The 16,224-nt window shown below is 44.6% G+C and overlaps 1 protein-coding gene across 1 annotated transcript in view; it reads left to right on the forward strand.

Annotated features, from left to right (window-relative positions):
* The window catches only part of ATP8B1 (ATPase phospholipid transporting 8B1), a 58,042-nt gene that overhangs the window by 22,789 nt on the left and 19,029 nt on the right, over positions 1-16,224 (forward strand). The window contains exons 13-17 of the mRNA XM_032214032.1: positions 74-117; positions 2,103-2,259; positions 5,129-5,317; positions 7,980-8,092; positions 11,375-11,539. Of these exons, the coding sequence (XP_032069923.1) occupies positions 74-117; positions 2,103-2,259; positions 5,129-5,317; positions 7,980-8,092; positions 11,375-11,539 (668 nt within the window). The remainder of the gene's footprint in view (positions 1-73; positions 118-2,102; positions 2,260-5,128; positions 5,318-7,979; positions 8,093-11,374; positions 11,540-16,224) is intronic.

Genomic DNA, 16,224 nt, shown 5'->3' on the forward strand with positions numbered 1-16,224 from the left:
TGAAGGAGAGAGGTTCTTCTGATAAAACAAGACAGTGCTTGCACCAGAGTTGATATTTTCTTTTGCTTTTCAGGAGAGTGCAGGGACAAAACAGGCGAAGAGCACGATCATTTAGAAGTAAGTAATTTCAGTATGAAACAATTTATCTATTTTTTTAATTTTACTTTTGTTTAGTTATTAAATTTATATGCTTCTCACTATCCAAAGTGACTCTCTGCAAATTTGGTAGAATTCCAGGAGAGAGTGTCTGTCTCCTGCATATGTCTCTTTACCCTGTTTCCCTGAAAATAAGACCTCCCCGGATAATAAGCCCAATTGGGCTTTTGAGCGCATGCACTAAAATAAGCCCTCCCCCAAAATATTGCAGCACAGGAGCAGGCATGAGGTGACCACGCTCACCGCCTCTTGCACCTCAAAAATAATAATACCTTCCCCAAAATTTATGTATTTTTTTATGTATTTTATTGTCACTTATAGGCTGCCCTTTTCCCTGAGGGGACTCAGGGCGGCTTACAACTCATGGGAAGGGGGTGCAAGACAGAACGTAAAATAATATGTGAGTACAAATAATAATAGCAATAAAACACAACATTCATTCAACATTCGGGTGGGGTGTATGAAGATCTTATCCCCAGGCCTGACGGGATAGCCAGATCTTAAGGGCTGTGCGGAAGCTCTGGACTGTGGTGAGGGTGCGGATCTCTACGGGGAGATCGTTCCAAAGGGTCGGAGCTGCTACTGAGAAGGCTCTCCTCCGTGTAGTCGCCAGTCGGCACTGACTGGCGGATGGAACTCGGAGGAGGCCCACTCTGTGCGATCTGATGGGACGAAGGGAGGTAATCGGCAGAAGGCGGTTTCTCAAGTACTCAGATCCACTACCATGAAGGGCTTTATGGGTGGTAAGTAGCACCTTGAAGCGCACCCGGAGATCAACAGGTAGCCAGCGCAGCTCGCGGAGGATGGGTGTTATGTGGGCGTACCGCGGTGCGCCCACTATCACTCGCGCGGCCGCATTCTGGACTAGCTGAAGTCGCCGGATGCTCTTCAAGGGCAGCCCCATGTAGAGCACATTGCAATATTCCAGCCTGGAGATCACAAGGGCTCGAGTGACTGTTGTGAGAGCCTCCTGGTTCAGGTAGGGTCGCAACTGGCGTACCAGGAGAACCTGGGCAAATGCCCCCCTGGTCACAGCCGACAGATGGTGGTCAAAAGTCAGCTGTGGATCCAGGAGGACTCCCAAGTTGCGAACCCTATCTGAGGGGTGTAGAATTTGACCCCCCAGCCTGAGCGATGGAACACTGGCCAAATTATTGGGAGGGAAACACAACAGCCATTTGGTCTTGTCTGGGTTGAGTACCAGTTTGTTAGCTCTCATCCAGTTCTTAACGGCCTCAAGACCCTGGTTCATCACGTCCACCGCTTCATTGAGTTGGCACGGGGCGGACAGATACAACTGCGTATCGTCCGCGTATTGATGGTATTTTATCCCGTGCCTCCAAATGATCTCGCCCAGCGGTTTCATTTATATGTTAAATAGTAGGGGGGATAAGACCGGACCCTGCGGCACCCCACAAGTTAGGGGCCTCAGGGACGATCTCTGCCCCCCAACCAACACCGACTGCGACCTGTTCGAGAGATAGGAGGAGAACCACCGCAGAACAGTGCCTCCCACTCCCACCTCCCGCAGTCGTTGCAGAAGGATACCATGGTCGATGGTATCGAAAGCCGCCGAGAGGTCAAGGAGGTCAAGGAGAACCAGGATGGACGCATGGCCTCCATCCCTGGCTCTCCAGAGATCATCGGTCAATGCGACCAAAGTGGTTTCTGTGCCAAAATAAGGCCAAGCGCAATGATTGGCATGTATTTTTGACCTTTTTTGATCATCTGACAAGCAAAATCAATGGGGAAGCCAGATTTACTTAGCAAATGTGTTATTCGCTTAAAAACTTCAGTGATTCACTTAACAACTATGGCAAGAAAGTTTGCAAAATGGAGCAGAGCTCGGATGCATGCCGTGAATGCTCGGTTAGGGAATTCGATCAAGGGATTAGCCATTATTTAAAATAATGCCTATAATTACTATGTTGTATTTTATTTTTTAGCAAGTTGATTTAAGCTGGAATATGCATGCAGATGGAAAACTTAATTTTTACGATCATTACCTGATTGAAAAAATTAAAACTGGGAAAGAAACTGAAATCCAGCAATTCTTCCTCCTTCTGGCAATTTGTCATACAGTGATGGTAGATGCTAGTGATGGTAAGTGCTACCTGGCATGATCTTATATACGCCCATCTCTCTTTTCCCCAAAATAAGACCTATCCCTTAAATAAGCCTTAGCATGTTTTTACACATGCATCTAATATAAGCCATACCCACAAATAAGCCCTGCTTAACAGCCTGTGTAGCTGCCTCTGGTTGCTCGTGGTGTCGCAGCCACAAGGTGAGGCAGGGGATTGGAGCTTCCCCACATGCCTTGCACCAGCTTTCCTCAGGGCCCCCGCCCTCAGGCCATCCATTCTCTGACACCTGCCTCACGGTGGCAGCATCAACAGCTATGTGCAGCAGGAGCCCACATGGTCACTGGCCCACTTCTGCTCGTTTGCTTGCTGATGCCGCAACCACGAAGCGAGGCAGGTGTTGGGGCATGGATGGCCTGGTTGCGGGGGCCCTGAGGTAAGCCGAGGCGGAGCGCATGGGGAAGCTCCACCCTCCCACCTTATGGCAGTGAGCCTCCTTCCATGCTGCGAGCAAGCAGAAGTAGTGGGCCTCCCATACATGGGAGGGGGATAAAAAATAAAACACCCCTGAAAATAAGCCCTAGTGCTTATTTTGGGGCCCAAAAGACAATAAGACGGTCATATTTTTGTAGAAACACAGTATTTAATGCGCACTGTACAATGCCAAAGAATCTTTTTTGTTTATTCATTTTGAGCAGCCACCCAGATCTTATTAGTGACTGTGTGCTTAATTTTCAAAGTCTCTTATATCTTTATTTTCCCAAAGGACACATTATTGTAAGGAACACCTGCCCTACTATTTCAGATATTACTATCACATGATCATTTATTGGCCAATATTTGCAGTGGTGTGAAACCATTTTGCTGACATTGGTGCTCAAAGCCTTCTAATTCTCCCCCTCCTAAACTCTAGTCCATATTAAACAAATTTATCTTGGTTATCACCTGAATCAGAAGCATGCTTGTTTGCGTAAAATCCTTTATTTGCTTCTCAATCCTATGTGAGGTCTTTAATTAACTGTGGTTTTGCAGTTCATTGCAAGAACGGAATGTTTCACCTAATCATTAATTAGGTTTGGAATAAATCAGATTATTGAAGCAACTTCAAGACTGGTTTAATGGTGACGATACAGGTGGGACTTACAACAGTCCATTTAGCGATCGTTCAAAGTTACAACGGCACTGAAAAAAGTTGACTTACGACTGTTTTTCACACTTACAAGTTTTGCAGTATCCCCATGGTCACAGTTCATTTAGCGACCGTTCAAAGTTAACAACAGCACTGAAAAAAGTGGCTTTCACTTTTTTTTATCCCTTTCACTCTTACGACCGTTGCGGCATCCTCGTGGTCACGTGATCAAAATTTGGATGCTTGCCCAGCTGGTTCATATTTATGACCGTTGCAGTGTCCCAGGATCATGTAATCCCTTTTTGCGACCTTCTGACAAGGTCACAAGCCTATATATCATTTCATGGCGTTTTGGTCGCCACGATGTAGAAAAGATGTGGAGACTCTGGAAAGAGTGCAGAGAAGAGCAACAAAGATGATGAGGGACCTGGAAGTTAAAACATATAAAGAACGGTTGCAGGAACTGGGTATGTCTAGTTTAATGAAAATAAGGACTAGGGGAGACATGATAGCAGTCTTCATATATCTCAGGGGTTGCCACAAAGAAGAGGGAGTCAAGCTATTCTCCAAAACACCTGAAGGCAGGACAAGAAGCAATGGGTGGAAACTAATCAAGGAGAGAAGCAACTTAGAACTGAGGAGCGATTTCCTGACAGTTAGAACAATTAATCATTGGAACAGTTTGCCTCCAGAAGTTGTGAAGGCCCCAGCACTGGAAGTCTTTAAGAAGATGTTAGATAGCCATTTGTCTGAAATGGTATAGGGTTTCCTGCCTAGGCAGGGGGTTGGACTAGAAGGTCCCTTCCAACTCTGCTATTGTATTGTATTGTATTGTATTGTATTGTATTGTATTGTATTGTATTGTATTGTATATTATTTTACCAATATGGAAAAGCCACATGTGCACAATGAGCCAATCCACATAAAGTTTGTGTAATACACTAATTAAGATACTGTTTTGGCCTGTGGAGAATCATGTACAAGTCCTAACTTGAGAGCTGTGACTCTCACTTAACTCATACTAGATTACAGAGTTTTTGCCACTTTGAGCTTCCAGTATTTTTTTTAGTATTTTATTAATATTTATAGGCCGCCCTTTTCCCCGCAGGGACTCAGGGCGGCTTACATAAAATAGGGAGGGGGGTATAAACAATAAACATAAAACAATACATAAGAGTTAAAATAGTACTCAACATTCATTCTTCATTCGGGTGGGGACAAATTGTGATCTTATCCCCAGGCCTGACGGGATAGCCAGGTCTTGAGGGCTGTGCGGAAGGTCTGGACGGTGGTGAGGGTGCGAATCTCCACGGGGAGATCGTTCCAGAGGGTCGGAGCTGCTACTGAAAAGGCCCTCCTCCGTGTAGTTGCCAGTCGGCACTGACTGGCGGATGGTATTCGGAGGAGGCCCAATCTATGTGATCTTATAGGTCGCAGGGAGGTAATTGACAGGAGGCGGTCTCTCAAGTACGCAGATCCACTACCATGGAGGGCTTTAAAGGTGGTGAGTAGCACCTTGAAGCGCACCCGGAGATCAACAGGTAGCCAGCGCAGCTCGCGGAGGATAGGTGTTATGTGGGCGAACCAAGGTGCGCCCACAATCACTCGCGCGGCCAGGAACAAAGGTGGGTGATGATGAAAAAGTAAAAGAATGAATATATGCAATTAATTAATACTAGGAATGAGGTAAGTTTGTTAACTGCAGAATCAATTTCCAAAGGATTTAAGGGTTTCTTATTCATTTTTTCTTCCCATCAAGGTGAGCTCAACTATCATGCTGCTTCTCCAGACGAAGAGGCATTGGTAACTGCAGCCAGAAACTTGGGCTTTGTTTTCCTCTCACGGACGCAAAATACCATTACAATAAGTGAAATGGGAATTGTGAAAACATACGACGTGCTTGCCATTTTGGATTTCAACAGTGACAGAAAAAGAATGTCTGTTATCAGTAAGTCAACAGCTTTTTTTCCAGTTCTAGAAAAAGGTAACCCCAGAGAGTTCTGTTTCAGGAAGAAAACGCCTCAGCTTGTCTGTCTAAAAAGGAAAATAATTAAAATAAATGATGTTCTAGTATAACTTCATACCAAACGGTCAGTGGTGGGTTTCAAAAATTGTTCGAACCTACTCTGTGGGTGTGGCCTCCTTTGTGGGCGTGGCTTGCCACCCATGTGACCGGATGGGAATGACTTGCCACCCATGTGACCAGATATGAAATTATGAATTAGTACTTAGGTCGGTCCAAGTAGCTATTCAGAAACTCTAGCATTGAAGCATGCAAGTCTTAAAGCTGTCAAGTTACAAGATCCTTGCACCCCTAAACTTTTAGAAAAAAAAACTATGGGTCTTCAAACCTGACAGCTTTAAGACTTGTGGACTTCAATTCCCAGAATTCCTCCTCTAGTCACGTTGACTCAGGAACTCTGGCATTGAAGCATGCAAGTCTTAAAGCTGTCGTCAAGTTACAAGATCCTTGCACCCCTAACCCTTTAGCAGTGGTGAGTTTCAAAAATTTTTGGAACCTCTTCTGTAGGTGTGGCCTGCTTTCCGGGTCCGCTGGTGGAACCTCTTCTAACCGGTTCGGTAGATTTGACGAACCGGTTCTACCGAATAGGTGCAAACTGGTAGGAACCCACCTCTGAAAACGGTCATATTAGCTTTAAGCCTTACTTCTCCCATGCAGTCAAATTCCATGTTACCTAACTTTGGGACCATGAAGATGGTATCAGCTTAGCACGCAATGCCTCTTGCTCTTCATGTGCAAAGCAAAATAGATAGACAGTGTTCCCTAAGGGTAAATCACTATACCTATATAAAAAGGTAAAGGTTCCCTTCGCACATATGTGGTAGCCATTCCCAACTCTAGGGGGCGGTGCTTATCTCCATTTCAAAGCTGAAGAGCCAGCGCTGTCCGAAGACATCTCTGTGGTCTTGTGGCTGGCATGACTAAATGCCGAATGCCCATGGAAAAAATACCTCTCTTAACTGCCTTAATCAAATTGAGCTCTGTGAATCAGTTAAAGCAGAGATGTCCAAACTTGGGAACGTTAAGACTTGTGGACTTCAACCCCCAGAATTCCCTAGCCAGCACGCCGGCTGGGGAATTCTGGGAATTGAAGTCCACAAGTCTTAAATTCCCAAGTTTGGACACCCCTGAGTTAAAGGGACTGAGAGCTATTTTTTAAAGAATTGGTGGTGACCCCAATTTCTGTATTTTCACTGTGGTCTTCTATTGTCTACATAGCAATAGCAATAGCAGTTAGACTTATATACCGCTTCATAGGGCTTTCAGCCCTCTCTAAGCGGTTTACAGAGTCAGCATATTGCCCCCACAGTCTGGGTCCTCATTTCACCCACCTCGGAAGGCTGAGTCAACCTTGAGCTGGTGAGATTTGAACCGCTGAACTGCAGAGAACAGTCAGCTGAAGTGGCCTGCAGTACTGCACCCTAACTACTGTGCCACCTCGGCTCTGCAAGGTAGTCTAGACAGGAAGCATGCCTAGTGAACCAATTTTACTTTATTATAAGGTTACATTAACAGAATCTTGCAAGTCTAAAATTAGATTTCACCCCATTACCTTTACAGCCCAAGAAGCTGGGGAGGGTCTCTTCTTTTGCTATGCCCGTACTCCTTTTGTGGGCTACGCTGCCTTTTATCCAACCATTCTCCTAACTGTGGCTCTTCCCCCTATTTTCTAAGGTCATTTCCACATACCACTATGCTGCTTCCATATAATATCTTCTGGATACCTATAGAGAAATTAAAGGAAATGAATATAATTAACATTTTCTGCCCACAAATTGTTGGTGCCCTTTGCAGTGTTACTTTGCAAAGTAATTTTTTTGCTGATTGGTTCACCAATCTCTCCAAAGTTTTTGAAACGCACCATCTAATCAGTCACTTTCCAGAGTGAGATGGATAGCGTAAAAATTTAATGAATCTATCAATAAATCAGCTCTCCACTCCAGAATAACAGTTGCCTCATCTCCAGCTGTAAACTATGCAAATAGGAAATAAATTATCTTTTCTCCATTGGTCCTCTAATAAAAAAAGGATCAACATGTACCTGATCAATATTATCCCAACTCCCTTCACTTACAAGCTACTATCTACTATCATTTACAAGAGTCAAAACAGCCCAGCTCGATCCAGCTTGCATTTTAAAGTGGAATCAGTGAGGTGGTGTACATTTGCACAATTTATGCAAAAATAAATCTGAGCATTATAAAGTGTTGTCATTGGTCTCTGCAAAGCTGTCAAGCCACTATTCCCCTTAAAGGACCTGTAAACAGAACACCTGAAGTCCTGGAGCAGAATGAAGGAAGAATATTTGCCTATGGAAAAACAGCCTCCCAAACTCTGAAGAGCTTCATTATTTGGAAACTGAAAAGTCATTCTTCTTGCAGCTCAGCTAGAAAATAATTGGTTCACTTAATGATGATAATAAAGAAGTTCTGGAAATGATTCTGGAGTGTTGCAAAGATTACTGTGTGGCAATGCTTGAGTGGAAGACTTGCATGTATTTTCTGTAAAATATATCTGTTTTTTTAATAACTTAGCTTCAGTAAAGAAATGGTTCCTTTTTCAATTCTTTCTGTTTGCTTTTTTGTAGCAAGAGATCCCAATGGGACCATCAAACTTTATTGCAAAGGAGCTGATACAGTGATGTTTGAACGGCTGCGTCCAAGAAATCCTAACAAACAGGATACCGAAGATGCGTTGAATGTAAGTTGGAATATCTTACCAGGATAACTATTAAAACTAGCTATGAACTGAAAATTGTTTCAGTGTACAATAGCATTTTTCTGAGACAATATTAAAAGTCAGGCCCCTGAAGACAATGGATTTTTCTTCTACCAACATGAAATTGCAATGTTTTGATAAGTTTCTTGTTCTTACTTTTTTTATTGTAGTTGTTGTTGTCGATTTTATACCATAGGTCCAGACTAAACATCATTAATATATTTTTAAATTTTTCATAGTTGTTTAGCCTGTACATGCCTCCATTGTTTTCCATTTAGAAAGTATCCAGTATTAATACAAATGAAAATGTCTGACTTACTTATCTCATGGCATGACTACTGTAATGCCTTCTATCTAGGAGCACCCTTAACCTAGAAGCTTCATTTGGTCCACCAGGATGTAGTGGCACAAGCAGTAATAGATGTGCCTTGGTATGCCGTTCTAACAAACAGCATCACTATTTGGCAGCAGTGCCTCAGATAGAAAGTCCATACAGAGAATGGTAAAGACAGCCGAGAAGATTAAAGAAAAGCTCGCTTCCTGTTATTCAAGATACTGCTTATAAGCACTATGTGTTTAGAGCTCAAAGCATTGTTACAAACCCCACACACCCACTTTGTGGTCTGTTTCTGTTGCTCCCCTCGGGGGGGGGGGGAGTTTTCAAAGTATTTCTAGTAGGACTACCAGATTCTGTAACAGCTTTGTTCCCTATGCTGTCCGTCTGGTAAACTCTCAAGCTTTGTTTTTCTCTCCATGTACATGTATAGATCTGAACTAGACTAAGTTGTTCCTCTGTGTCATATAATATATGTGGATATATGGGTAAAGACAGGGTCTCATTTTCTTTTGACCCCCGAAATAAGCACTTCGTCTTCTTTTTGGGGAGGTCTTATTATTTGTAGGTACAGGAGGCGGCGAGTATGGTCACCTCAGGGCTGCTGCTGTGTTGCAATATTTTCGGGGAGAGCTTATTTTCAGGGGACGGCTTATTTTAGTGCATGCTCTCAAAAGCCCTATTGGCCTTATTATCTGGGGAAGTCTTATTTTGGGAGAAACAGGGAGTATGTGTGTAGGGGTGTATGTGTATGTATATGTATCAGTCGTGGGTTTCCAAATTTTCTAGAACCTCTTCTGTAGATGTGGCCTGCTTTGTAGGAGTGGCTTGCTGACCATGTGATTGGGTGGGAGTGGCTTGCCGGCCATTTGACTGGGTGGGAATAGCTTGGCCATGTGACTGGGTGGGCGTGGCCAACTTGTAAAATGTGGTGAAACTCACTTAACAACGCTCTTGCTTACCAACCAAAATGTTGCCTCAGAAACTCTGGCATTTGAAGCACGCAAGTCTTAAAGCTGTCAAGTTACAAGACCCTTGCACCCCTATCCCTTTAGAAAAAAAAACTCCATGGGTGTTCAAACTTGACAGCTTTAAGACTTGTGGACTTCAACTCCCAGAATTCCTCCTCTCGCTCTTCATCTTGATGATGTGTGGATGGGTGGGGGGACGGAGCTGGAACCGGTTCTAAACGGCACTGTAAATTTGTGGAACCTCTTCTATAGAAGAGGTTAGAACTGGCAGGAACCCACCCCTGAAATGCATACGTATATGTATATGTATATGTATATGTATATGTATATGTATATGTATATGTATATGTATATGTATATGTATATGTATATATTTGTCATGTTTATGTAGCATATATTGGAGGTGGTGATCCTTTGAGAGCTGACTGCAACAAAATTTTATTTCAATGTATGCCAATTAATAGAGTTATTCTAAGTCTAAGTTCTAAGTCTTAAGTCTAAAAACTTTGGTTCAAATTCACACTGGTTGTCAGTTTGATTCTGGGTGCAATTCAAGGTCCTAGTCTTTTTTATTTTAGATTTTTTTGTTCTGTCTATTATTTTTATTTTAAAAAACATATCTCAGGATGGAGAACATATCTAATACTTCCTCCGCCTCCTCTTTTCGTGACAATAACAACCCTTGAGAAAGAGAACAACTGGCCCAACCAGCTTTTGTGCCTAAGGCAGGACTAGAACTCACAAACTCCTGATTTCTAGCCTGGTACCTTAGTCACTACAGTTTAAGTCAGGGGTTTCCAAACTCGGGAACATGACTGGCTGGGGAATTCTAGGAGTTGAAGTCCCCAAGTCTTAAAAGTTCCCAAGTTTGGACACCCGTGGTTTAAGTGAATCATCATGGTCTTTAATCCATGGTGTTAAATCAGGGGTGTCAAAGTCATGTCGTCACAGCAGTGTCACATGACGTATCATGACTTTCTCCCCCCCTTCGCTAAACTGGGCCTGGGCAACATATGACACATCTGGCCCGTGGACTGGAAGTTTGACAGCCCTGTCTTAAATGATCCCATTGTCCACAATGGATGTTTTTGCTGGAAACTGAAAATAAATGCTCATTTTCACAAAAAACTTCATAACTCATGGTCACCTGATCACATGATGCTGCATACAGTTGTAAATGAAAGCCAAAATGCAATCGCATGATTAGGGTGGGGCAGCCATCAGAACTTCAAATCCAGGTCCAATTGTAATGTTGAATGTGTCAGCGTTCCAAATAGCATCCAAAATTATCAGTGTCTAAGGCAAAGTATTGCTCAAAGTTCCAATTTATTAAGAGAGCCATGTTGGCACATCTGGGAAAACCCGAATCTGAAAGCTTCCTGGTTTTCCCCACCTAGTTGAAAGTTCAAGATCTTGCCCCCAAACCCACAAGTCCATCACACGGTCTAATCTCCCACTGCCATGCTGGCAGCTTCCACCCATCCAGTTCCAGTCAGGTGCAGAGGTACAGAGACAAAGGATGACCTTGGCGTTCTAGAAAGAATTTTGTTATGGCTACATATCATCTCACTCCTACACCCCCCCTCCCATTTTCCCACAATAGAAAATGCATAGTAGAATAATAGAAAGTGTGGCAGGCCAAAGATCCAAAAGAAAAGATGGCTGCAGGCCTGACAGAATGATTGCTAAGTGACCGGTCTTAAATCGAGGATTATCTGTCTATGCAGTTCTTCATTTTGATTATTGTTTGGTTTGGTTTATTGGATTTATATGCCGCCCTTCTCCCAAGGACCTGACACAGTTCTTAAGAGTTGAACAGCGGATACAGTAAGTTTGATAAATAATAGTGATGATGATTAGGATGAGTGAAGATTCTTATATTTTATCCCCAAGGAGAATCTGTTCAGATCAGAAACAAATACGTTCTTTCAACCACTGGTTTTTCCCTCTCTTTGACAGATCTTTGCAAATGAATCCCTTCGGACATTGTGCCTTTGCTACAAGGAAATTACCCATTATGAATATGAATTATGGGAAAAGAAGTTCATGGCAGCTTCTCTGGCCTTAACAAATCGTGACGCGGCTCTTGACAAAGTGTATGAAGAAATTGAGCAAAATCTAATTGTAAGTCTGACGGGGAACTGAGATAGGAGTTTTATTCTTTGACCTTCCATTTGATCTTGCAAGTGTTTCTTAGGAGGTCTATCCCTTTTATCACCTTGATTTTCCAGTCTGTACAATAGCTATAAAGGCACATATATTCTTTTTTTATTGTTTTATTATTATTTTGAAAGCATGTGAGTAAAGATAATATAAGTAAGAGATATAATAAAAGATGCATGAAAACAGGAAATAAGGTATGAATAATAAAACAGAGGTGTGTAAAACGATGGATCTGAGGCATTCATAAAAACTAATATATTCCAGCATATTACAGTATTAAGGATTATAACTGTCAGGCCCAACCCAAGAACAACATAGAACAATTCAGTCAAAGTTCAGTTCTTTATTTGCTCACAGCATATAGACAGAATCTTGCCAGGCAAAATCTTTGTTGCTTTTCCACAAGAGATTCTAGGGAGTGGCCATCCTAACTTTCTTCCTCTGCCTCCTATTCAACTCTGGGCTGGGATGACTATTTTCTCAACCCCTCCTTGAAATGTGCTTCTTCCTCCTTCCTGGGAAACTGCCACTTTACTTTAGTCCATCACACCACCACTTCCCCAGTGGTGGAATTCAGCAGGTTCTGATCAGTTCTGGAGAACCGGTAGCAGAAATTTTGAGTAGTTCAGAGAACTGATAAATACCACTTCTGACTGGCCCCGCCCCATGTATTCTCTACCTCCCGAGTCCTAGCTGATTGGGAGAGAATGGGGATTTTGCAGTAATCTTCCACTGGAGTGGGATGAGAATGGAGATTTTACATTATCCTTCCCCTGTCACACCCACCAAGCCCCTTTTTACAATCACTCCTGTACTGAAAACTTCCCCTCCCAAATACCATGCCTCCCCCTCCCCATTTCAATGGCAGCCGGAAGCAAGTAGCGAAGCAGAGGCTGACAGGTCATTTGATGATGCTAAGATAGCTGCTCTCTCTTTCTCTCAGGGTAACCTAACAAAATAGGATGTTAATCAGATAGTGTTTGGTTGGGACATAAAAGAATAACATAGTGTAGGAGGAAATAGGAATAGCACTTCGACTTATATACCGCTTCATAGTGCTTTGCAGCCCTCTGTAAGCGGTTTACAGAGTCAGCCTATCACCCCCAGCAATCTGGCTCCTCATTTTACCATCCTCAGAAGGTTGGAAGGCTGAGTCAACCTTGAGCCTGGTGGTATTTGAAGTGCCGAATTGCAGCTAGCAGTCAGCTGAAGTAGCCTGCAGTACTGCACTCTAACCACTGCACCATCTCGGCTTAAAAATCCGTTCTGGTTCCAAGCCGGGAGAAGTGGGAAATAAAATGGAGGCTGGCTGTTTGGAAAGAAAGTCTCTGTTTATTTGGCTGTCAGAAACTTCAGAGACTAGATGGATCTTTATAGGGTTCTGATTGAGATGCTCCAGGAGGTTGTGCAATGTAGCGAGCCTTGTGTCTTTTGCTATTCTAATGGTGGTGGGTTAATCCTATCATGTCCTAGACTCATGTCCTATCCTTAGAATTTGGGTGGAGAATGTAGATTTTAGGGGTCTTTGTTTTTCTACTTGTAATCCCTTCTGGGGCAGCTGGGCTGAAGTCATTTTGTTTATAAAGAGTTCAGGCATCTGTTGGAGGCTGGTTTACTATGCAGGAAGACTGGGACTGCTTTCTGCCTTTAATGAGGGAAATGTTCCCCCATTTCTCCTTTGAGGAAATGTTCTATCCTGTCTCTTTTAATATTAAGAATAAAGAATATTTTAATCTGGGAAAGGGGACTTCCTAGTATGGTGTAATAGTGAATATTATTTGGGTCCTGGATTAGGAGGCCTAGTGGCACAGTGGTTAGAATGCAGTATTGCACACAAACTCTGCCCACAGCCTGGAGTTCAATCAAGACAGGGTTCAAGCTGGACCCAGCCTCCCATCCTTCCGATATCAGTAAAATGAGGACACAGATTGCTGGGGCAATGTGCAAATAATGTTTGTACATTGTAAATTGCCCAGAGAGTCCTGTAAAAAACTATGGGGTGGTATAACAGCCTAAATATTATTGCTATTGCTAAATTCCCATACAGAACTTATTAGGGCCAATCACCTTCCTCCCAATCCATCCTATTTCTGGAGATAAAATTAGAGATACCGCCATGTAAAACAACTTGGGCATCAAAAGATACAGTGGGATATAAGTAATAACTAAATATTATCTAGGTACACTGATATCCATGGTCACATCCTTCCAACTTGTAGCTTTTCTCATGGAATATCAGGATAGCCACTTTTAATATTTTAATAGTTTGTGTGAGTGATAAACCATTAAGAGCTAAAATGTACCTACTGTATCCATCTATATAAATAAAAATGTAAATGTTCGTTTGTTCAAAATCTTAAATCTCTGTTCTTCACCGATTGCTTTGAAATTTTGACACAACGTTGCATTCGAATACATGCATGTTTTTAGATACCTATATTATATAGATGTCACACCTGTGACAGGTAACAACATGCTTTTTTGAAAACCAGCGCCATCTGTTGGACGTAAAAGCAACACATCCTATACTAAATATTTCACGATTCCATTTCAATGTTTCCGATTGCATTGTTATATTGAATTTTCATAGATTTCAATTTATTTTCATTTTGATTTAATTATTTCGTGTGACATTGCATTGGAATTGAGCTGTGTCATTTACCATAGTGTTCATTTCGTGAGTATAGTATATTCAGAACAGTTCGGCCTCTCTCCAGCTTCGTCCCGACAGTCCCTTTATATGTGTGGCTGGGCTGCGACCGCACCCCTTCCCTTTTCTGCCCCTCCTTTGACAATCTTCGGCCATTTCCACCAAGGGGAGCCAAACCCCTTTGGCCTCCCCCTCCCCTCTCTTCCCTCCCCTCCCACCGGCCTTTTCTGTCTGCGGCGGGGCGGCGCCTGCGCCATCCCTCAGCTGCCTCCCCCTGCCCTTAAGCTGGCCTCCCCCCGCCTAGCCCAGCTGAGCTCCAGAGAAGGCGAAGGCGGAGTGTCTCTTCAGCCCGGCCAGCCACACATGCTCTCCACCCCCGTCACAGCGAGCCAGCTACGGCTCCCAAGGCAGCTCTGACAGGGCAGCGGTGTCAGCCTGAGGCGCAGCGAGGCTGGGGCAGCCGCTGGGTGCCCCACGAGGCGGTGTCTGCAGAGATGTTGCCGTTTCTGGATGGGGCCATGGCCGGAGGGGGTTGGTTCGCATCCACGTCGCCAGGGGCAGCTCCTTCCTCCTCCTCCTCCTCCTCTTCCTGCTCCTCAGGGGATGCCGGCTGCCTCCTCTCACTGCTCAATAACTTCCACGAGGCCAAAAGCCCCAGTGCCATCTCCCCCCAACCAGTCTCGCCCGGCCCAGCAGCCCCAAGGCCTGACCAATGGCAGCGCCCTCCCACTGCCCCACTACGCCCATGGGGGACACCCCCAGCCTCCCTCCCATGCTCGGGTCCACCCACCCATGTCCAGAGGGGCCCCATCCAGCCCATCATTCCGGAGGCTGCCTGTCATGGGGAGCTTGGAGGGCGCCAGGCTGGGGCCTGCGGAGCGTCCTTCATGGCGGCTCTTGCAGGGGCCACCATGGCTCACTTTCATGCGGGAGCCACCTCTGCCGGGGGAGCCATTGTCGGTGCAGCGAATGGCAGGGCCCGCCAGGTGGGCAAGACCTCATGAACCTTACCACTGCTGGCAATGGCATGACCCTGCCCGGAGGGAACCACCCTGGGAATGTTTCTTTCTTTGCACGCTTTTGGTAAATGTGCCCAGTCCAACGTCTTTCCAGCAATTGAAAATTGTGTCTCACATGGACAATTATATGTTGCGTGTTCTAGAGTCGGCAAACCAGACAATCTCTATATCTGCACCGACAATGGAACAACAAAAAATATTGTATACCCACAAGCATTGTTTGAGTTTGAGTTTGAGTTTTATTAGAATTTGTAGGCCGCCCTTTTCCCTGAGGGGACTCAGGGCGGCTCACATAAAACTGGGAAGGGGGGAACACAAACATCAAGATAGAAGACATGTAATAAAATGGTAGGCAACATACATTCATCATTCGGGAGGGGTAACTATCCTTATCCCCAGGCCTGACGGGCGAGCCAGTTCTTCAAGGCTATGCGGAAGGCTTGGACGGTGGAGAGGGTACGAATCTCCACGGGGAGCTCGTTCCAAAGGGCCGGGGCTACTGCTGAGAAGGCCCTCCTCCTTGTGGTTGCCAGCCGACACTGGCTGGCCGATGGAATACGGAGGAGGCCTAGTCTATGGGATCTTATTGGTCGCAGGGAGGTAATTGGCAGAAGGCGGTCTCTCAAGTATCCAGATCCACTGCCATGTAGGGCTTTATGGGTGATTAATAGCACCTTGAAGCGCATCCGGAGATCGACAGGCAGCCAGCGCAGCTCGCGGAGGATGGGTGTTATGCGGGTGAATCGAGGTGCACCCGCAATCACTCGCGCGGCTGCGTTCTGAACTAGCTGAAGCCGCCGGATGCTCTTCAAGGGCAGCCCCATGTAGAGCACATTGCAGTATTCCAGCCTAGAGATCACAAGGGCCCGAGTGACTGTTGTGAGAGCCTCCCGATTCAGGTAGGGTCGCAACTGGCGCACCAGGCGAACCTGGGCGAATGCCCCCCTGGTCACAGCCGTTAGGTGGTGGTCAAATGA

This window comes from Thamnophis elegans, chromosome 3 (genome assembly GCF_009769535.1).
Source record: "Thamnophis elegans isolate rThaEle1 chromosome 3, rThaEle1.pri, whole genome shotgun sequence".
Lineage (NCBI taxonomy): Eukaryota > Metazoa > Chordata > Lepidosauria > Squamata > Colubridae > Thamnophis > Thamnophis elegans.